The following is a 22,583-nucleotide window of genomic DNA, read 5'->3' as shown; positions in this document are numbered from 1 at the left end:
TTCAGAAGGGAAACCCACGACCGAACGCAGCGGCTGCACGACAGCACCGGGACAGAGGAACAGGACACACGGGAAGGCAATCAAAGGGGAAAAAGCAACAGCGCGAGCTCGCTGGGGCGCGGGGCGTGGAGAGCAGCCAGGAACAAACCACGCAGCTGCCGGGAAGCCCGGCTCAGCGCTGGCTCTCCCCGGGCAGCCGAGAGGTCCTGACCTCTCCAAAACGCACCCCGGGGTACCGGGCACCCTGACCCTCCGCTCAGGCACCTCCCCGCACCCCGCGTGCCTGCGCCCCGCACCGCCCCCTCCCCCGGCCGGCCACCAGCGTCTTACCGTGCCGCGACCACCGGCGACTTCTTCCCGGGATCCAGCGGGGAGCCGGCCGGTTCCTCCCCCAGTGACCGTGTATCCTTATTCAGTTGCTGTAGCCGGGAACTTAGCTCACTGATCACAGTTGGCTTGTCATCGTCAGCCCCATGGACGGGCCTGCTCTCCATGGGGTCCCCCCATAGCTTGGACCTTCTCTGAAAGAGGTAGCGTGGCCGGCCGATGCTGGCTGACGCCAGCGTGGCCGCATGTTGCTGGGAGATGAGCTCGCTGTCCGAAGACTGCTTCAAAAGTGGGTCCCTGAAAGTAACTGGCCCCTTGCTGAGCTGGGACTTGAGTTTTGGCTTTGGAGGCACTGGTGGCTTCTCGAGTATAAAAGTTTGTCCATCCGCAAAGGAAGTGTATGTGTCAGTAGGCTCCCCGCTTTCTGAGGACAACGTAGACATGCTGGAGACCGTAGAGATGGTGCTTGTGGTCTCCAGGTGATGGTCACTTGAACTTCTGGTGTCCACCTCTTCCACTCCCGAGTCCGCAGCGGACTCCGGGGCTACGGGGGCATCAGAGGGCTTCCCTGAGGGTGTTCCGCCAGCGGTAGAAGGTGCTACTGCTGCCGCTGGTACGGATGGCGTGCTAGGCGTAGCCAGGTGGCTGACCGGTGTGCCAGGGGTGGTGACCAGTACCCCGTTCGCAAACTCGTCTGGTGGAGGCACCAGCCCTATCTTGGCCAGCTCCTCCCGGGTCTCTTCGTCACTTGAAGACAACTGGGCTGGCGGGAGGGTGACCGTGTAGGGCTCCACTTCTTCCTCCGAACTCCCTTGTCCCAGCGTCTTGTCAGAGGCTGGACTGACCGGAGGCTTTCCCACGGGACTGGGCTGGGTCTCCGCCTTGGGGGACTCCGCAGGCTCCGTGCACGCTTCGGGGACAGCCGCCTTCTCCTCTTTCACCTCAAGTCCTATCTCGTCTTGGCCATTGCTTGTGGCATGAACCATGATGAGGCCAGCGGTCTTCTGCTGCGACGTATCCACTATGCTGATAATCATGGACTTCTTGTCCTCTGGTTTTTTCTCCTCCTTCCCGGGTGTTTCTGCTCTCGCCTCGGTTTCCTTGCGCAGCGTGGACGGCGTTCCCCACTGGCTCTTCGTAGGGGCCAAAGTCCCAGAGTCTGTTCCGACGGCCGCCTTGCCTCCGGGCGAGTACGCAGGGGACACCAAGCTCTCCAGCTCCCCCCTCTCTGGTTCTTTGGTTTGGATGTCCACAAACAGGGGTGCTGCCCTCTCCGAGTCCGGGCTGTGGATGGGGGTGGGCGACCGGGACGGGACTTGGGTTGAGAGGGCCCGTTCCCTTGCGGCCAGCGCAAGCGCCAGTGGCGAGTTCGGATCCAGGGGCTTTCCTGTGAGGGGGTGGATGAACGTTGAGGATGAGCTGCTAATTAATGGCTTTAAAGCTGAGACAGGGGAAGGCAGTAGTACATCTCGGCTTCCTAACAACCGCTCATCGATAGACCTGGACTGCTGCAAGGATGGCATGTCGCTGCTGGGGGGCGTTCCTTCAATGGCCCCCACCGAGAGGAAGACAGTGGATTTCCGCCTCTCATCCAGGCGACGGTCTCTGTCCTTCATGACTCCGGCGATGGCAGTGGCGAAGGGGATGCTCGTGGCCTCGACCTGAGCAATGCCGGCGTGGTGCTGATACTCCACCCCGCTCAGGCGATGGCTCCGGCGGGTGGGAGAGGGCTCCCTCGTGAAGCCCCCGGTGATGGACAGCGCTGCTCTCTCCTGGGCATCCTCCACTTGCAACTGCTTGACGAGGGGACTCTTCTTCCTCTGCGGCTTGGTGGGAGCAAACAGGCTGACGTTGAACTGGCCCATGTTGGCGTAGGGGTTGTCAATCACTCTCCCCTTCCTCTTCAGCTTCTCCGGGGGGGTTGCAGACGGGCCAGGCCGCGGGATCTCCGTTGGCTCCACGGGAAGATGAGAGGAATCCTGCAGGATTATCATGGATCGGGCCCTCTTCTGCCTCTCAGGGTAGGGGATGGAAGTCCTCGCCTGATCGTACATCTCGGCTGCGCTAATGACCTGCGGGAGTCCATGGAGTTTGGCCTCCAGGCTTGGCTTGAAGCTTGATCTTATGGTATCGTAAGCTCTTCCTGGGGGCGGAGGCGGCGAGAAGGATGGAGGGGGGCCTGTGTCGAAGTAATATGGAGAAGGAGGCGGTGGGGGGGCTGTCTGCGGTGGCGGTGGGATCCCGTGTCCTTCCCTAACAGTGTCTTGCATCGATGTGCTCCGGGGAAACTTCCCGTCTAGCAGAGAAGCAGCAAGTTTCTCGTCTTCACCTGGAAAACAAGAGAGCAGTGGAGTCAGAGAGGACGTCCCCAGAGAACCCCGAGCGTGACAGCTGCCGCAAACTGGGTGTACGAGATCCCTCTCCTCCCCTCGCCCCGCTTTCTGAGGTGACTGCCCACTTCATCCGCTATTTTCTCGGTGCGAGCGTTTGGCCCTCTGCTCGTGCGCGCTTGGCGGAGAAGGGCGGCCACGGACTCTCCCAAGGCCTGACACCGTTTTACAGCCATCAGACAGCGGTGTCTGACACCTTCCGGCCAGCCGAGCGCTCTCCAGACCAACGCAACGGTGACAGAACCGAACATCTGCTCGCCCAAACCTCCCGACACCCAACCACCAACGCGTGAGACGGCCGGGCGCGACCAGGTTGTGCAGCTCGCAGCAAGCGGTGCCGGCTCCCCTGCGCGGCTCTCGCGCTCTCCCGCCCGCTGTTCTCGTGTCGCACCCCGCTTCCCCCGAGGGGCTGCACATGCTCCAGCGTGCCAGACGGCATCGGGAGGCCGGGTGGAGCAGAACTGGAAGCCCCCAAGGAAGGCAGATTCTCTCGCTCCGGCTGTTAACGCGCTACCTGGGCGCACAGCGAGGGCGTTTGCAGGGACTTGTGAAAGGGTCTGAGAATCTTGCTAAGTAACAGGAGGAAAAATCCATTAATTAGCAAATACGACCCAAGTACGTGCGTGGATGCAGGGCAAGCAGCCTCGCTTGCTCCAGCCGCCCGCACCAGCCTGCGCTGCTCACCCGGCCCTGCCTCGCTCGGCCCAGCCCTTCCCGCCACCCCTCCTCCTCTTCCGCCGCAGTCCGGCTCTTTCCAAGGTTTCAAACGCCCAAGGTGGCAGGAAGCCACCTCTCGGCGCAGCGGCGCGGTGACCACCTGCTTTTCTGGCTCCAACGCTCTTTCTGTAATGCCCACAGCATTCCAAGCGCTCTGGCAGCGGCGTTTTGTGTTACATTAGCAATTCCACCAAACGCCTGCAGACGCAGCGGAAAACGGGAACGTTCTGGCCAGCGAGCGCGGAACTTCACACCTCCTCACACCGCTCAGACCCTCGCTGTGCTCAAAGCCACGCTATTTCTGCTGAAGGGTTTGGGGATTTTTGATGCCAAGGCAGCACAACGAACTGGAAGCACAAAAGTTCAAAGAGAGACCGGCCAGCGCCACGGAGGACCCACCTTCCGCGGGCACAGCAGCCTCTGAACCGCAGAAATATCATCTCCCTGCCCTGTTTTCCCTCTTCCCTGGGATCTGCTGAGGAGCAATGCCTAAGACAGGATCCTGCACTAGATGGAGCCACGGATTGATTCCGTACAGACACCGACATGTTCTCAACAGCACGGAGAGCCAACAAAAATTCATGTCTTTGTGCTCATTTCTGCTTCTCACCTGGGAACGGCCAAGAGCTGAAACGAGGAGATCCACGCAGCACTGAGCTCTGTTACCGTGCCCGGGCTCTCACAGAACACGCTCTACGTGCCGTCAGAGCTTGTCTTCAGGGTGTGCTGACCACCCTGTCATCGGTCCTACCGTGTCATGTCCAGAGCTCTTTCAGGGAATAATCTGGAAAGCTGCTTCACCTTTCCCAATTTCCTGACCGGCGAAGAGCAGCCGGGCCAAGTGGCTGCCAGGGCAGAGCAGACCCTGGCCACCGGCGGTCACCGGCTGCTGCAGCCCCTCGGCGCCGAGCGTGAGCAGCGGCAGCGTGCTAGTCCCCGTTCCACCCGGGAGCCGGTGGGCCCGGCTCGGAAGAGCCTTTGATGCGTTAAAAGCAAAGTCCTTCAAGTGAAGGGTGAAGGGGACAGTTAGATAACCGAAACGTGTCCATAGCGTGGGCATTAGGTTTTGGCTTCTTTTACACACCTGCTTCTACGGTTACTCATTAGATCCTCTCTGCTCCCCACCTCTTGTTTGTTCTCTGCCGTAAGCACCTCTCCTCCAGTTCTTTCCTCAAACGAGGAGGGGAGCACTATGGAAAAGGGTACCTGGAGCACTACCACGTTCAGCGACCAGCTAGGCATCTCCCAAGGACCTGGGCGGGCTAGAGGAACGGGCTGGCAGGAACTCCATGAGTTTCAGCAAGGCCAGATGCCAAGCCCCACAGCTGGGAAGGAAGAACCCCTTGCACCCGGACAGGCTGGAAAACAGCTCTGTGGAAAGGAACTTGAGGGGCCTGGCGTGCAGCGAGGTGAACGCGGGCTGGGCCTGCGCCGCGGCAGCCAGGGCCAACAGTGTCCCAGGCTGCGCGAACAGGAGCGGAGGCAATGGGAGAGCAAAGAGGTTCTGCCTCTCCCTCCCGCTCCTGAGACGCCACCTACGACGCTGCACCCAGCTTTGGGGTCCCCAGTACAAGAAATGGATCAACACAGCGAGGGGAGCTCAGCAGAGCTGCCAGGACGCTCGGGGCTGAGGGAGGTTAGCAGGAAGGTACAGCCAGGCTTCTCACAGCGGCTCATGGGTTTTCACGTGGTACCAGGCTTTTCACAGCAGTACATGGCGGGAGGACAAGAGGCAACGGGCAGAACTGGAATGAGAGGTGCCAGCTGGATAAAAGGAGAAATTTTACGGTGAAGACAGTCGAGGAGCGGAACAGGCTGCCCAGAAAGGGGTACAGTCTCCACCCTCGGAGGTCTTTGAGACCAGACTGGCTAAACCTTGAGCAGCACGCTCGGATCTCACAGCTGACCTCGCCTGGAGCTGGAGGCGGGACCAGAGCCCTCTGCCTTCCAGCCTGAACGATCCTCAGATCCTCCGACAGCAGGAGAGCGGCTTCCTTCCAGTTCTGGTTCCCAAGCTGCCTGTCCCTACAACCCCGCTCCCGGGAATATTGGGAATATCTGTTCCCCGTGAAAAGGAACGTCTCCTATTGCTCCTCAGCAAGAAAATCCACAGCCAGGAGAGATCGCTGACGGGGGAGCTGGGAGGACAGCAAATCCCTGGCAGGCGCTTCCTTCCCTACCTGCAGCTCACCACTGACAGCTCCTCTGCTCGCCGTGTCCGCGTGCGTGCCGCCCGAGTCCTGCACAACCAACGGCACCCGTTTACGCACCCGCCCCTCCGCTCCCCGCAGCCGGCTCGCTCCCTGCCTTCTGCTGACGACACGGCCTCCGTACTCCACTTCTCCACCTCTCCTCCCAACTCAAGACCAAAGGCACAGCCAAAACACAGTGGCTGGAGGAAGCCTCTGGGAAGCCGGGGCGCTGCTTCGCCCCTCCCAGACACCCTGCCAGCTTCCAGCACTTTGAGGACGGAGGGCCGGCTGAGTCAGACCGCCTCTGCCTTCAAAACCCAGGCAAGGTTTCCCCTTCCAGGCCCTTCCAGGCTCTCTGAACGCCTGCAAACTCCTCGCGCTCCCCGCGTCCTGCGGCAGCGAGCTCTGCGCCTCACCAGCCCCGTCTGCGGAATCACCTCCTTCTCTTTCTTCTGATCAATCTCCGTTCAATCTGATGCCCACCTGGTCCTTTTCCGGGTCCTTTTCCAAGGCTCTCTCTGAATTGCGTTGCTACGCTATTGCGTTCTCTTATCCAAATCTTTCACCACCCCTTCCTACTGTGACAGCGAGCTTCGTAAAATGCAGGCTTCGCGATGGAAACAAACTCCTCATTGATGTTTGAACATGATCACATGGCAAATGGAACCTCTCCCGAACACGGAGAAGCATCTGTTTATACTTAAGCGTGAGACTCATCAGTGCTGAGCTTTATTTACCATCTAGGCAGGATTCAGCTCTGCTCAGGGAGTCTCTGAAGCCGAACACGGGCACCCAGCAATCCCGCGGGAGCAGGCTTGAAACTCCGCGTCTTGATTAAGCCCTGAATTTATGAACCGCGTTCAACCCTCGCAGGGCCAGCTGGGCTCCGCACGGACCCCGCAGAGGCAACGAGCACGCGGCCAGACGGAAACCCCCCGAAAGCAGCGCCGAGGACTCTCCCCGAGTCCTAAGGGGAGAGGGACCACCCTGGCAGTTTTTAACTTGAAACGGAGAGAGAAGCTCGCTGGGTTTATCTAAATCACTGGTAGCTGAAAGCACGGCGCTCTCTCAGCCAGTTCCACCCCTGCTCACTGAAACGCTAACGGTTAATTACTTGTGATAAATGCGTTTGTTCTTCACTTTCACCCTAACACTTGCCTGCTGCTAAACGTTGCGTCGGGCCGCGGGCAGACCTCGGCCCAGGGGACGGGCAGGCTGCAGGAGGAGCCCAGCCGACTCGTGCGGCATTCGGAGCCGTTCTACCAAACGGAGACGTACCCAAGAAACGGCCGAGCGGCTCTGCACCACCGCGTGCCATCGGCCGACACAAAAAGTCTCCAGCAACAGGCCTCAGCCGGGCCCCAAGGCGCAGCACGGCGCCGAGGGAAGGCCGCTCCTTCACACCCGTACCATCCGAACCGGGCTGCTCTCCCAGCCCAGCAATGACTGACTTGCCGCTGGCTGCTGCCCTGTGTCGCAGGGACACGCGCGGCCTCTGCGCTCCGCTTCCGGCACGCTCCGCTGCCAGCGACCGCGTGCACCCGCCTCCTCCAGACCGCACTGCCCTACCGCCGGCCTGCCAGAGGAACCCAGAGCCGCGGGAGCTGCTTCCATCTCCGGACGGATGGCGGAGCTGGGGCTGACCTCTGGGAAAGGAGAGGTCTGACAGGAACGGCACGGGTCCCCGGGTGCTGCCCCTGGCCTCCCTCTGTGCCTGGCCCATCCTGTGTGTGCGTAACTGGGAGATTAAACTGCAGTGACAGACAGACACGTCCCCTGCTAACCGCCATCGAGGTTTTGTCCCTCCCTTCTCTTCAAACAGCACGTGCTCTGTGTCCAGGCCTCCCGCACGGAGCAACGAGAGGTGACCAGGATCAAACTGCAGAAACTGGCCCACGCAGGAACGAGTCTGAGCCAAAACGGAGCTTCCAGCGACCAGCAAGGACCAGCAAGGACCAGCAAGGACCAGCGAAGGACCCTGTCGCCCAGAATAACCGGTCAGAAACGAGAACCGCGCCCCAGGTGCGTGCCCGACGCGCAGCTCGGCAGTGCCGCAGGCCTCGCGGCAACCCCTCCGCAACCCACGGCACGCTCAGCGCGTTACTGATCTCCAAGGGAAACAACAGCTCTCCACAGCGCGCTTGGGCCTGTTGCCGTAACAGCCCAAACCCCTGTGAGGCTCTGACTCTGAGCGTTAATTTGGGCCAGCTAACGAGGCGGCTCTCCCAGAGCGCACCCACCGCTCCCAGCCCGGGCGGGGATGGCAGAGCGGCTCCCAGCGCCATCCCTGACCCGGAGCAGGAAGGCGCCAATGGCCACGGCTTCGCTCACGTCCCGAAGCAGAAAGCGGGTGAGCATCACCGTCCTGGGGCGCGCGGGGCCGACACCAGCCCCAGGGAACAGCCGGAGGAGGAGGAACGCCCGCTGCCCTTCGAGTACGGTGGATAACGGTGCCGCGCCGGCTGCTACGGCACAAAGCTTAGGTCACGGCCAGGGTGAGGGGAGAACCTGTTCAGAGGAGGGAGAGCACTGGGAGCTCACCCCGGATCCGTACGGGGAACAGGGGTGCTGGGACAGGATCGGGGAGGCTGCCAGCCCCGGGACAAGGTCAGCGCGGCGCGTCTGCCGCCCGCGGCCAGTGTGTCTCCAGCTGACACGGGACGCACCGCTGCTGCCCGTGCAAAACTGCCGTCTACCCCGCCCTGCGCGCGCTCAGGGAGACCGAGCGGGTGCCATGGCGGCTCCGCAGCCTCCCCGCTGTTTCTAACTGCTGCGCTGGAGCAGATGGCGCGGCAGCTAGCTTGGAAGCCTGACAGATCTTCCCTATCAGCCTCCCCATCGCAACTCACTTCTCTTTGCATCTTTGCTGAAATATTTCTGCCGTTCCGCTCTCTCCGTAGCCAGCCGAGGGTTAACTGCCTTTGCTTCAACGAATTTTCAGATGCAAACATGAAACGCCTTGTTTTTCTGTCACAAGTCTCTACGAATCTGAACCAGCTGTGTAACATGCAAATAATTCAGAGCACTTCTTCACCAAAAAACCAAACCAACCAACCCCTGCTTATTTTTCTTCTAGTTCCCTGCTTTTAGTAGTGATTTTTATCACGAAGTCAACTGACTGCACGGCGTATGAGCCTGTCACTGTGGGTGTGAAATGACAGCTCAAGAAGGGCTTCTAAAACAAGGCAATTGCAACCCAGTTTCTGCTGTTTGCCTGTTTTCTATTTTAGCTTATCTGGAATTCCATAGAAATTAGCCGGTTTCTGAGCTTCGGTGTGTATTGTGGCAGGGAAACTGGAAACAAGAAGCTGCGGTCCCCTCCTCGAGAGGAATTGTTCCTGTTCGGCGCAGACAGACCCGCGCGGCTCTTGGATCGCGCGCCGCTAAGAGCGACGTGTCGTTTCCCTGTATTTATTGTTGGGTTGTGCTGGAGGCTGCGCTCGTGGCAGCCGCAGCCATCCCGGCTCAGAGCAGGGCATCTCCAGGTCTGCTTTTAATCTTCCCCGGCGCAGATTAAATCGAGCGTTTCTAATCCCCGCGTCGCACGGCGAGCGCAGCCGTAACGGCTGGGGATCCCGTGCCAGGATCAGGGGCTTGGTGCTCGAGGTGCGCGGGACGTGACTCTACGCTCACGAGCGTATAAACCCCCACACAACCCGGCAAACCTTGCAGATGTACACACCCCAGGAACTTCCCGTCCCTCTTCTCCAGTTTCCGCGTACAGAGATCCCTGGCAGTACAGCGGCACAACGAGCGACGCACAACGAGTGACGCACAACGAGCGGTGGGTTTACAGGGACTTCCCGGGCCCTCGCCTCGGCTCGCACAAGCAGAAAGGTGCTCCTTATGGGCAAGCATTTAATTTTTAACGACTACTGTTCCAGTTTATGATCTATGACTGGGTGAAGATGCTACTTCACACAATAAATCCCCTTTAATATGATTTCCAGCTGCTTGTGGCTTGAACCTTGAACAACTGCTGCTTAGAAGCATTTTCACCAACACGCTCACACACAAACCAAACACCCAGCACACAGTCTGCACAATAAGCGTGCACTTCAGGCCCCGCTGGCCGCGGCACGCGTGTTCGCCAGCTAGCCGCACGCCTCCGCAGTCACATACTCCTACGGCCAGCGGGCACTCGCGCAGGATTCACCTCTGAGATCAAGACAGCAGAGGAACCTCGGTAAACGCGCCCGTTTCCCTCCCTGGAGAGGGTTCCGCGCACCTTAACTGGATGGACATTTCTGCGTCGTTAACGTGTACGGCTGACGAGACGAATCCCACCCTGCACGTGCTACTGATCGCTTCTACCTTCACGAGGAAACAGTCTGGTTACTCCTACTCCAGCAAGCCCATGGGTCGGTACTGTGCTGACCCCAGGCGCCCAGCTATTCTCCGTCCCCACCACGACGTTAACAGTATTGCAACGTACCAGCAACTAATTAACGCCACCCTCGCTTCCAACAGCGCAGCTCTTTGCCTGCCGGGCCCAGGCTCCAGCTCAGCTCCTGGGAGCTCTGTGCCTGCAGGCCCCATGGCCGGACAGCGGCGACCGACGCGGCTGAGAGCGCAGGGCAGCCCCTTGAACACCCCCTCGTGTTTAAGATTCCCTCTCCCGGTTTGTTTGCCAGATTACCCGCACACGTTTGATTATCTCTGGCCACCTCCTGCTCTCAGGTGGAGAGGTACCGGCTGCCCTCACACAAACACGAGCGCGAGGCACACGCGCACAGCAATGCCGTGCCTCTGCACATTAAAAGTACAGTTTGAATACAACCTGTGCATTTTTCAGCTCATTTTTACACTCTTGCTGGGACTGCGCTGCCTCAGCTGCAGCCTGAAGCAGAATCTACCTTCTATTCTCTCGCTCGCTGTTAAACACAGCCGGTTCGGCATCAGCATCGCTATCGGATGATGCCTTGGGGTCACTCAGAACCAGCGCGTGCCGCAGAGCGCACCACTGTCCCTCCCACCCCTCAGCACCGTTTCGGTTTTAGCTGCCCTGCAGACCTTTTGGGACAGGCTCTGAAGATCCCAGCACAGCCCACAGACGAGTGCCTGTTCCAGGCCTTGGCCTCTCCTTCCCCAGAAACCCCTTCAGTTCCCCACTCCAGCATCTCAGCCTGCGACCGCTCGCTGTTTTTCCCTCAGCCACCCGCGCGCTCAGCGCCGTGCGCGCCCAGCCCAGCCGCTACACGGTCCGGCAGAAATCACCCCCCGCCCTCGCTGGGCAGCATGGAGCTGGGAGAAACTCCCCTCTCCCTGGCAGCACCGTACGGGGACCGGGAGCGCGAGGGCCCTCGGGAGGTCCCCAGTCCGACCCTCTGCTCAGAGCGGGACCAGTGCCGGCGTTACAAGGGGCTTCTCGGGACGCATGCACCCTTCACAGCAGGAATCCCACTGAACACCCCCTCCCCAAAGATCTTTCATTACACGCCAGTGGAGAGGGCTGGGACCTTCTTCCCGGTTCCCGTGCAGGCACGGATGCTCCACAGGGACACCTCCTCCTCTTAGGAAGGGATTCCCCCGGGTTTGCCTTACCTACAGATTTTGTCCGTGGAATTCCTTTGCGCAGTGACACGTGGGGCTTCTCAGCTCCCGCAAGGACCCCCGAGTGTGTGGCCATGCCCTGGCGTTCGAAGAGTGACTGGAAAAGAAAAAAAGGAAATTCCCATTCCGGACATCAGCGAGACTCGGCTGAAAGGACACCACACTCCACCCTAGTCCACCCGATCCCTGGGTTAACCCTCCCTCCCCGGCCTGCCCCCCTCGCCGGCTCTCAGGCGCTTTGTGCCCCGGGTGGGGTGGCACAGCGATGCCGACACCGACTCCAGCAGCATCGTTCCTCTCGTGGGAAGGCTTCGCTCAGGCCAGGCTCGCTCACAAGCCGCCTGTCCCATTTTCCCTCCTCTTCAGAAGCTGCCCTCCCACTGCCTGCAGCGCTTTCACAACCCAGACAGCCTGGAGCTGGCAGCCCCACTCCTACTCCATCCATGCTTCCCCTCGGAGTCGGCGTTTTTCTCTTTGATTCCTCCTAATTTCCAGCTTCACATCCAGAAATCTGCAGCCCGCCTCAGCTCTCCACACTCCTTCAGCTCCACTCTTACGTCCTCCCCGTAGCAATCCCGTACGGGCGAGCCGGTGCCCAACAGCCTGGGTCAGCCCCTCCAGCACCTGCCCGGACGCCTGCTCTGCGTCTCCGTCCCCCCCAGACCCTCTCCTTCCCCTCCCCGGGGAACCCCGCTCCCCACCGCGAGCCCTCCTCTCTCACACTGATTTCCGCTGGCGTGATGCGCCGGCTTGTTGGTCGCTGCTTCACAGTGGCTGCCCTAGAATCTGCTTCCACAATGTCTGCTCTCAGCGCGGGCTCGGCTGCTGCCAAGATCTCATCCAGTTTCTCTGAAAATCCAAAGGCAAAAGGAAACAGATCAGCAAGGGCCGCCGTAGTGGGGCAGCTCCCCTACGACCGGCCCACCCCACGCAGCGTGGCCAGGCAGGGAGCGAACGTCCCCGTAGGGAGAGCGGCTCCTCGGCCTGCTGAGCACGGAGCTGGGCAGCGGACGCTTGGCCGTCTCCTCCCCAGCCAGCGGCTAGGACAGATTTTGGAGGCGTTTCTGGAGCCACCCACCCACCGCGATGCACAACCGGGCACCGGCCTGGCTCAGCTTGGGACCCGCGGCCGACAGCCACTGCAGCGGCACCGCGCCGCTCTCCCACCCCGGCTGCGCCCGGGCCCCCCGAGCACCCCGCCTGCCCGCCAGCGCCCGGGGGACTGCCCCTGCCTGCGCCGCGCTCTGAGGAAGCCTCCATCCTCACGTTAACAGAGCAAACTTCAGCCCAGATGTATTTCTGATACTCAGAACGAGACCACATCCCCCTCACCGGGCAAAGCGGGGGGGTGGGCGGTGGCTGCGCTACGGCAGCGAAGGGGACCAGGGGACCCCGGGTGCCGCAGGGACCACGAGCGATGCAGAAGTCCACAGGACTCCACGGGATTCAGTCCGGCTCCAGCACCACCAGTGTCACCCCAGTGTCTGTCTGGGACAAGCTGGGACGTTTTCTCCCCGAACAGCCCTGACAGGAGCAGCCTGGCTCCCGCGCAGCCCTGTGTCCGCGGGCCCGGGAGCTCCGCGTGGGCGCAGGCCTTGGCCCCGTCTGAGAAAGGCCGCTGTGCTGGTGCTCAGCCCGGGCAGGGGCCGTTCCGGCGTGGCTCCTACGGCTCCCTGGGCCGGGCAGGGTTCAGCGTTGGCTCCAACTCAAACCGCCTGCGTGGCGGTCTGTAAACCAGCATTCCTGAGTTACGGGAACTAGAACGGAAGCCCAGTCTGTGGAGGAACAAGCCCCGCACCAACACAGAGGCCAAGCGGTCTCTGCCAAGGGGCTTACGCGCCCTCTGAGGGCAGCGCCGGCGGCAGGTATCCACCACGGCCCTGGGACTACGGACCTGCGCCACTCTACCGGAACAGCTCAGGCCAGCTCCTGAGCTTCCTCGCCACAAGACCTCCGGTAGCCGGCCGTCCTTGTCTCTGGGGGACTTCACGGTTTCTCTTCCTCACTGCTGCGCGGCTGTGACGCTGCGCTCGCTGCAGGAGGCGCGGGGCGGTCCGGCCTGTTCGGAGGGGAGCTGGCTCATCCCTTACGGCTGGACCTCCAACAGCCCAGCCTCGGGAGGGGACGGGCCACGGGCTGATGCCAAAGACAACGACGGGCTGGAAACCCGCCTCATCGGCGTCTCTGGAACTGCTCTGGCCGGCCCGTAGCCATGTCAGCCCCAGTGTGAGAGGAGCAGCAGCGATGCTCAGCCTCTCCATGCGCCACCGCTTCCAGCTTTGCTCTACTTTCCGTCACCAAGCACGGGGAGACGAGGCGCCACGAGCAGCACTCTGTACCTGCCGCGCCCTTCCAGGAGACAGACGAGCATCCCGCTGTGGACCCTGCCTGTCCCCAGGCTGCTGGGGCAGGGGACGAGGCAGTGCTGGAGCCGCCCTGAAAACAGGATCCCCAGGAACGGCTGCACCCAACGGCTCTGGGTGTCCAAAGCGCCAAGAGGTCTCCACCACACGCCTGGAGACGGCTGTCTTCAGCGCCAGGCCATCGCTGGTGACCTCCAGCTGACCACGCTGACCCAGGGGACCCCCATGCTGCCCCTGCTCTGCGTGCTGACCGGTCTTAGCACAGAGGAGCTCTGGGGAGGGGCCACAGAGCCCTCCCGCGCCTAAGCCCTGCTCAGCTCCTTCCCTACATTACCACCATCACAGTGGAGGGCTGGTCCCTGACGTTTCCTGTTCCCTGGGAACCACTTCTCCAGCTTCACACCAGCACAGAGTTTTGCTTCAGAAAGGCCAAGAACCGGGGTCCGGTCTCCAGGCTCCCTCCCTCTACCCTGGCCTGGGCTGGGCTGGAGAAAGGCAGAGCTGTGCGCTGGCATGGGACGAGCCTCCTTGCTCCGTTCAGGATCGAACGTCGCCGGCTCCCAGCCCTGGCAATAACCTCCTGCTTTTGTGGCATCCCTGGTGCAACGTCCGCACGGACACCGCGCAGCGCAGGAGCCCTGCCACAGCCAGCGCGGGCACCGACAACGCGCCCTTCACAGTGGGCGGCTGTCTCCGCCCGCAGCTGGGACGAGCCAGAGCCAAAGCAGCTCAGCCCAGCGCCCGCGCTGCCGGACATGGCAGAGAGCGCGGCTGCCACTCCACCTGCCCGAGCTCGGGGGCCGGACCAAGGCTGCGCTCAGGACTCCGCGTGCGGGGGACGCCCCTGCGCAGGGCATTTTCACCGTGGAGCGCACACAAAGCAATTACAACACCTGGGGAAGCCGGCCCTGGAGATCCCGGCTGGCCCACGGGTGCTCATGCCGCGTCCCGCCAGAGCCAGACGTAGCGGCCGCTCCCCGCGGCAGCGGTGCCAGGTGGGACGCTGCCCCGCACAGCTCCGGCGCCCTTTGGGCTGAGCCACGACAACCGTGGGACGGGGACCTGGGCCGGTCCCGTGGGTGCACGTTCGTGCCCGCGTGGGACGGCCCGGGTGCTGGCTGGGTGGCTGACGGGGAAGGGAGGAGCCCCAGGATGTGCGGTTTCACTCACCCCCTTTTCTTCTCCGCATGGAGGCTTGGAATCAAGAAACAAAAGACAACATGAATGGCATGCACAGTTCCTGCTCCGCTCCCAGCTCCAGCTCGCTGCCTGCCTGCCGTGCCTCCTCCCCGCTCGCTCTCCTGCCTCCCAGCATGCTGGCAGGATGGGGCCCTGACAGCAGAGCGCGCGCCGGCCTCGCCGGGGGCTTTTGGGGTGAAGGCTCGGGCAGGGCGGAGGGTGCAGCACCTTGTGCCTCCCCCTCGGCCCCGCTGCGGGAAGGCCAGCGCCCGGTCGGGCCCCACGGCTTCACAGGGACCGACACCGGCCGGGCTCTCCGCCAGCCCCACCGCTGGGACCAGCCCTCCTCCTCCTCCTCGCTCAGCCCAGGAGAGCAGAGGGAAGGTGCGATGTCGGCAGGAAGAAAGGCCAGGAGGAGGTCTGGATGGCTTTTAACGCCTGAGCCGTGGAGAAACTCTTTTAAAAGCTTTTAGTCTCTCCCTGCCCGCTGAGGAGACAGCAGCCGCACGTCTCCCACAGCCAGGTTCCTCCGCGCCCAGTAAAGGCCGGGGCTGGGGACAGGAGTCCTTCGTTAGCAGCCTGCTGGGAACCTGCCTTTCCGAGGGGACTGGCACGACATGCAGCAGGAAAAGCCCCTGGAAGGGCCAGGGGCAGGCGGGATGCTTTGCGGGCCAGGGACGGGCTGCAAGGCAGACGGGGCAGGGCCCGCCCGGCAAAGCTCCCTTTGAGAAGCCGGGGGAACGTCCCTTGGCTACCGCCACCGTCCCCTCGGAAACCGGGACCGGCCGAGCTCGCGCTCCGCTGCGCGTGGGGGTGCTGACCCGCACCGAACCTCCCCCTTCGCGGTGAAAGCCGAGGATCAGCCACCAGCAGATGAGGTGTGGGCGGAGGAACGATCCCCCATTTTCCCCTGGGCAGAGGAACGATCCCCCATTTTCCCCGTGCCGTGCGCCCTGGGGTGTGCGGTGGGACTGGCCACAGCGCGACTGGCCCACGGGACGCGAGGTGAGGACCAACCACCGCCGTTCCAGGAAAACGCGGCTCAGGCCAGTCTCTGGCTACAGACCCTCTCCGGAGATCGGGCGGCTGCCGCTCCCGGCCGCTCCCCAGGCAGGAGAGGCAGCGCTGGCTGCCAAATCCTCAGGGATCGGAGGACTCATCCTTAATGTATTCCCCGGCAGAGCTATTTCTCTGCTTTTCGTGACTTCCCTCTCCAGGAGCGCGCTCCTCCCGCCCCAGCGCAGCGGCTCTGCCTGCTGACACACACGCAAAGGGGGCCCTTCCCTCACGCCGGCGCGGTGAAACCGGCCGGCCAGCCCGTGGTGCTGCCCCACGGCCCCCGCTCGGCCCCGCGCCGTGGCTGGCGTGCCCATCCCTCTGCAAAGGCTGCGACTCGGGCGCAACAGTCGCTGACAACGGGCACGCGCAGCGGGGGACGTGTTCTCAGGGAGGCACCGTCACGCCGGCCGGGAACGGCTTTCAGGACCAACCGCGAGCAAAAACATGAACGCTGGGGGCTGTGCAAAGGGAAGAGCAAAAACCGGAATAAATGGGCCGCTCCGAATCCTCTCCTAACGGCGACCACCGGGCACGGTGCCTCCGGGTTTGGCCGTAAAGCTCTGGAGAAGCGGGGAACCAGGGTGCAAACCGAGGCAGTGGGCTCGGCGTGAAGCACATCAGCAGCCATCAGGCAGCTGACTCGAACCCGCAAACGCTGAGATTTGTCCCTCCAAACCCGCGCCTGCGCGTGAGCCCGAGCCCTCGGGGTCTGTCTGGTCAGGAGACCCCTGCGGGGACGTAAAGCCTGGACCTGCGCAGAGGACGGGGAGCCAGAAAGGTCACGAGCTCCCTTCAGCGCCCTGGCAAAGAGGGGGTGGGGGGGTCTCTGCCTGGGGTCTGGCCTCTCAGGGGGGTCCCCTCGCAGGCAGGACAGGGGTCGGCCACGCGCGGCCCCGGCACCACGGCCAGCGAGCACATCTGTATGCACCAGCACGCTTTTGCACGTATTGGATATACAAAACACAAATCAAAATCCAGCAGAAGCACGAGCCAGGGCAGCGGGCAGCGCCGGGAGCGGCTCCCCCTCGCTCTGCCGATGCTCGTGTGCCCGACTCCCGCCCTGCGCCAGCCTCGCAGCCCGGCAGAGCCAACCTCGCCCGCAGCAGAGCCGCACGGCGGAGCGGGGCTGCCCCGCAGGCTCCCCAAAAAGGAGGGGTCCCTCCACGCTCCCTGTGCCCGCCGTTCGGAGGGGGGCGAACACCGGCACCCTACGGCCCTCAGCTGGCAGGGCGCTGCTGGGGGGGCCCAGCGGGGCCGCCAGACCAGGCGGGAAGAGCGAGGGGCTCGGCACAGGGCGGAGAGGCTTTAGGAGAACGCAGGAAGGTGCAGACGCGAGCTGGGAAACCAAAGCATCTGGAGACGTGGGCAGGCTCCAGCGCCAGCAGAACGTGTGAGCGCGTGTGCACACGCGTGTGCGCGTGCAGGGGGGAGGGCAGCCCGCGGGGACGCCAGCTAATCCGGCAGTGCGTGCTATCTGCCTGGAGGCAGAGGGAAATAAAACCACGGGGCCGTGCGCAGCGTGGGCGGCGCAGGGCGCCTGACGGCCCAGGCACGGGGGCGTGAGCCTCTCCACCAGCTCGCGGAGGCACCCGCGTCCTTCCCCCCGCGGCACGGAGGGGTGGGAGCGGCTCTACCGGGGGCTCCCCGCCCCGGCGGCGGTGGTGGTGGGGGGCTCTCAGCCCCCCGTGCCCCACGCACCGCTGAGAAGATGGAAACTTCAGCGCAGGAGATGCGCGCTGCCTCGCACTCGTGCACCCCTGCGGCAAACGGACGCTGGGCGAGCGCGCCGCCTGCTCCGGCCGCGGCCCTGCATGCTCCTCATGCAACCAGCATGCACGCGCCAGCCCCCGCCGCTTACCCAGCTCCTCCAGCTCGGCCGTCATGGACTTGGAACGCAGCGTCAGGGTGGTGCTGGGCGCTCTCTTGGGAGGCGGCGGAGCTGAAAGGAAGAGAGACGGCATTTTGCATTTCTTGTCCAGGAACTTACGAGGAGTGGCCAGGTGCAGATGCCACTTCTTCTCCACAGCTTGGATCTCCTCGTACTCGCGGGATGAGGAGTCGCACTGCTGCAGGATCTTATTGAGGCTGCGCGTGGAAGCGAACTTCTTCATGGTCTCGGTGGCACAGTCCCGGGGCTCGGGGCAGGCCCCGGCGCGGAGGGGCCGCCGGCTCCCGCAGCCACGTGCACGCTGCCGCGGCCCTCAGTGGAGCAGAGTCCAAGTCATGTCCCCGGGCTGCGCCTGCCCCCCGGCAGCTACCGGAGATGCGAGGGCTATGGAAGCCTCTCGCGAGTTAAATCTGTCTGAGGCAGCTGGCCGCCTGCCTGCGGGACTCAGCAAACAGCTTCCATGGCTGCTTCCCCGCCGCGCGCGCCATGGGCGGAGGGTAGGAGGGAGAAACGCGTCCAGCGGGCCCGATCTCAGTCTCTCCTTCCCGCCTCGGCGCGGCACGGCCCCCAGTGAAACGCAGCCCACCCACCCTCCTCCGCCGGCTGGGCCGATGCCGGGATGGGGTGCGGCGCCCCGGCCCTGGCGAAGCGCTGGAGGCGGCCGGTTCCGGAGGCGTGCGGCCGTGCTGGGGGGCTGCCTAGCCGGGCCGGCCCGGGGGGCTGCATGCCATGAGCCCACGGAGCGGGGACGAGTTGAAGGCTCTTCCTCTTCACTTGGGGCGCCTCCTCCTCCTCCTCGCTGCTCGCTGACAATGCTGGATTCAACGCTCAGGCATTGCCATGGCAACTGGAGCTCCAGGCTTTGCGGGCGCTGCCTGCATCAGAGACCCCAACAGGGGCGGACGCAGCCTGCAGCCGCGGTCCCACGCGGGCTCCATCGCCCCAGAACGGGCCAGCCCCAGCTGGGGGCGCAGGGGTCCAGTCGTCCCAGCCGTGCCGCAGCCGGGGTCCCACAGAGGGGGCTCGGGTCAGGTCCCCGCACCCCGTGCTGGACGAGCGGGCGCCCAGCTCAGTGGGCCCAGGGCGCAGGCAGCGAGGGGCAGCTGCTCACCGGCTGCGGGGCTGCAGGCACCGGGCGGAGCGGCGGGCGGGGGTCCCAGCGGCGGGCGGGGGCACCAGCGCCGGTTCCCGAGCCCCAGCCTTCCTCCCGACTCGTGCTCTCGCGCCGTGACAACATAATTACAGCTCCTGGTGTCAGCGCGCGGAGCTGAGCTGCCTGCCTCCCCCACGCCCCGCGTGCTGCGCTGCCAGCGCCTCGCTCCCGGCTCCCCCCGCACCGGGCTCCTGGCCGCGCTCCCCCCGAAAACGCTCCTGCCCCACAGCCGGGCTCCCCACACACGGCCCAGAGCGGGGCGGGCAGGGACGGCTGCTTGCGGATGGGGCCCTGCCCTCCACAGCCAGCTGCTGCCAGATGTGCCCCCACCCTCCACAGCTGTAAGCTGCGATGTGCCCTCTCCGTACACAGCTGGCTGCCTCCCATCCAGTGCCCTCCAGATGCGCCCCCCTAGATGTGCTGAGGGTCTCAGCTCTGCCCTTGGGGCCCAGGGACGGCGGGCGATGGCCCAGAGCCTCCTGGGGCCCCCGGCCGCCTGCCCCACCCGAGCCAGGGCAGGTCCCACGCGCGGCCGGCAGCCCTGGGACTGGCCGTGCCCCAGGAGCTCCGGGTCCGGGGGGCAGCTCCCAGCCACGGAGCTCCCGAGAGCAGACAGGCCCCACCCCGGCACCCTCCACACCCCTGTGGGCACCATCGTCCACCCTGACACCCCGCACCCCCCGGGACAGACCTGCCGGCGGTGCCCGGCCGCCCCAGCGTCACCGGCAGCGCTCTGCCGCAGCCCCTCCACCCGACTGCCATCCCCGTGCCCCCCGCACCGCCCCCAGCCGCAGCCACCTGTGTGTCCCAGCGTGGCGGCTGTGGCACAGTTTCGGTGCCAGGACGCGTGGCTCTGCCCCTCGCCGTGCCCACCCTGCGCAGCAGCTGCGTCTCGGCAGCGCCCGGCGCCCACCCGTGCCAGGCATCGAGGCAACGCAACCCCCCGCTCAAGGACCGCGGGACCCCACACCTACCCTTCTTCCGAACAACTTCTTCTGATTCTGGCTTGCGGCTGACGGAAACAACCTTCATCACCAGGTGGTTGCCCCCTTGCCGGATGAGCGAGACCACCTGCTTGTGCCCCACCTTCACCACGTTGACGCCGTTCACCTAGGACACAGAGAGCAGCGTCACGGCCGGCTGTCACAGCGGGAACGGGCAGAGGGCTGGGCCGACGGACGTCACACCGCAAAACCAGACGATTTCGTGTCTCTGCATCTGTTCTCACGGCGGGCCACTCACCCCGAAAGCTCAGCGCCCCCGTCCCCGCCAGCGACCTGTGTTGTACTACGGAGCCGCTCCTCTGCCCCCCAGCTACTGACACGCCGACCGACGGCTTCCCGGGCTCTGCAGGACACGGACGAAAGCTCGCTCCCGTCAATTTTAACGCTAGCATCATCTGAGAGGTTCTTGGCCAGCAAGTGCTGGGCTGTGACAGCGGCTAGGCAATCTCCGAGACACAAAACCAAGAAATAAACTGGAAAAGGCAGCCTCAGCACTGGGGTATCCACTAGGCAGCAACGAACACGAGGCCCACGAGGCACCAACACAACGGACCCTCCCCGAGGTTCGGGCTGAACGGGGCTGAGGATGCCGCGCTTCAGGTGCTTCACGGCTGGAAGAACTGGGTTTGACTCCTGCGGCTCAGGTACCTGCTTTGTGAAAGAACCGGGCGTGCCTGCACGCCTTGGCGCTCACTTCAGACACGCTGTGCGCCCCGGGCCGGCCGCGAGGGAACGACGGGCAGCAAGCGAGGGGCAGCGGTTATCCGCAGGCAACACGCGCAGGAACACTTCCGTTCCCGGTTACGGTAATATTTATGCTCCCACAAGCGGAGCACTCAGTCAGGTACTGACAGGACTGTCCACGCAAAATTAATTTCATCACCCGACGTTCAGGACCAGGAGCACCACAGCCAGGCTAACAGCTCCCGGCGCGGAGAGCACTTCACCACCCGCACGCGACGCGCGCATCTCCCTGCTCCCGGCCAAACACAGAACAGGAACGCTGGCGGAACCCGCCCAGGCTTTCCTTCACTTTCAGTCATCCACGCTTGTCCACCAGACGGGCAGCAGGGCAGATTTTTTAGGTTACTCGAAGGCAGAGAAGCAGGAGGGGGACGTTTTGACCCCACGGCCGGAAAGGCGAGACCTTCTCGCTCTGCTCCGTCCTGGTGCCGCGCTCGCCTGCGACCGCTGATGACTCCTGGAAGACCCTGTGACTCTCGGAAACACCCTCGGCCAGAAGGACGCCAACCCAAAGCCACAGCCACACCGGCCAGCAACGGGCCAGAGCGGGGTGACAAAATCCGCAAGGAAAGCTTGGTCACCGAGTGTGAACCCAAATAATTTGGCCTACGGGAAAAAAACATCATCCCTGCTGCTGTCCCAGCCAGATGGAAGAGCACTGCAAAGGCCTTCCAGTGACAGCCTCGAGGGACTGGTCCCAGGGCGCCAGGCCTTTGCTGGGAACGATGGACCGAAACCACGCAGGTGCCTGAACCCCAGGATCCGCAGCTCAGGGAAGGACACCCGGCAGAGACCAGCCGGGAAAAGCAGTCAGGCGGCTAAAATACCGCAGCGGGTCGGGAACGAATGCCAGGCAGCCAGGCTGAGCCCAGGGGAAACCGGCCAGGCAGCGGCTCGTCCTACGCAAGAATGTCTGTGAAAAAGAAATACTCTGAAAAATCCCAGATCCGGATTCAGCCCGGGTCCAGGTGACGCCCAGGAAGGCGAACCGCGGAGCTCTGTAACCGCGAACAGCTCCGGCTGAGCGCTCGCCCGAGCAAAGTCTCTCTAACAGCCGCTCTTGAAAAATCCAACACACGGAGAGAAGAACTTGTCTGACAGGCAGGCTGGCTCGCCGAGAAGATGGCGTGAAGACTCGCAGTTATTTCTCCGCCTCGGAGCTGCGCTGAGTCAACGCGGCGTGACGAACCGCCCGTGCGCGACGACAGGCCTGGCGCCGAGGCCGGCCGCGCAACCAAGGGAGCGAGCTCCCCCCAGCCCCAGGCAAACCGGCGGCTCAGGACGCCGCTGGCAGCGGGGAGGGGGCCCGGCCCCAGCGCTCGCAGCCCAGCGACACGCTGCTGGCTGAGGCCGCAGCAGCCGGAGACCCTGGGAAAGGCGCCCGAGGGGGAACGGGGCCGCAGTTGGGCGATGCTGCCGATGCGCCGACCGGGAGAGGATCGCAGCCGAGCCATGGCCCCGCTTCAGCAGCGAGGAAACGTCAGAACCGTGCTCAGGAGCACAAAGCCACCTCCCGCAGCAGGCAGAACAGCGCTGGGACAAAAAGCGGAGGCAGCAAAGCGAACGGTTGGATCTCGGAGCAGATCCGTGCGCGAGGGACCCCGGTCACGCAGATGGCCTGGGGCGACGCTAACAGTGTCGGGGGAATTGCCTGACACACACAAACCAGTGTTCGGTCCCAGTCTGTGAAGTGCAGAGACAAATCTTCAGGAGGACCGGCGGCTGGGAGTCCCGCCCATTGAACGGACCCTCCCAACGATCGCTGGCCCTCAGACGGGGGGTGTTGGAATGAGAGACAGGCAGGGGTGTAAGTGGGACTGGTTTTGATCACAGCATCACAGAGGGGTTTGGGTTGGGAGGGACCATTCAAGGCCACCCAGCCCAACCCCCTGCCAGGAGCAGGGACATCTCCAACCGGATCAGGTTGCTCAGAGCCCCGGCCAACCTGGCCTGGGATGTTTCCAGGGATGGGGCACGGGATGAAAGCTGAACTGGTCTCAACACCAAGGGGAGC

General features: G+C 63.7%; 1 protein-coding gene across 2 annotated transcripts in view; it reads right to left on the bottom strand.

Moving 5' to 3' along the window:
* Positions 1 to 22,583, bottom strand: part of SHANK3 (SH3 and multiple ankyrin repeat domains 3) — a 330,415-nt gene that overhangs the window by 17,541 nt on the left and 290,291 nt on the right. The window contains exons 18-23 of one of the 2 annotated variants that reach the window (XM_086743634.1): positions 19,796 to 19,931; positions 17,639 to 17,719; positions 14,713 to 14,736; positions 11,901 to 12,028; positions 11,171 to 11,276; positions 331 to 2,656 (exon numbers count right to left, since the gene is read on the bottom strand). In XM_086743634.1, coding sequence (XP_086599760.1) covers positions 331 to 2,656; positions 11,171 to 11,276; positions 11,901 to 12,028; positions 14,713 to 14,736; positions 17,639 to 17,719; positions 19,796 to 19,931 — 2,801 coding nt within the window. The remainder of the gene's footprint in view (positions 1 to 330; positions 2,657 to 11,170; positions 11,277 to 11,900; positions 12,029 to 14,712; positions 14,737 to 17,638; positions 17,720 to 19,795; positions 19,932 to 22,583) is intronic. The other variant, XM_086743643.1, reaches the window with a different exon arrangement.

Source organism: Chlamydotis macqueenii, chromosome 1 (genome assembly GCF_036417535.1).
Source record: "Chlamydotis macqueenii isolate bChlMac1 chromosome 1, bChlMac1.mat, whole genome shotgun sequence".
NCBI lineage: Eukaryota > Metazoa > Chordata > Aves > Otidiformes > Otididae > Chlamydotis > Chlamydotis macqueenii.
Note: the sequence above shows the minus strand (reverse complement) of the source record. Positions and strands in the feature narration are given on the sequence as shown.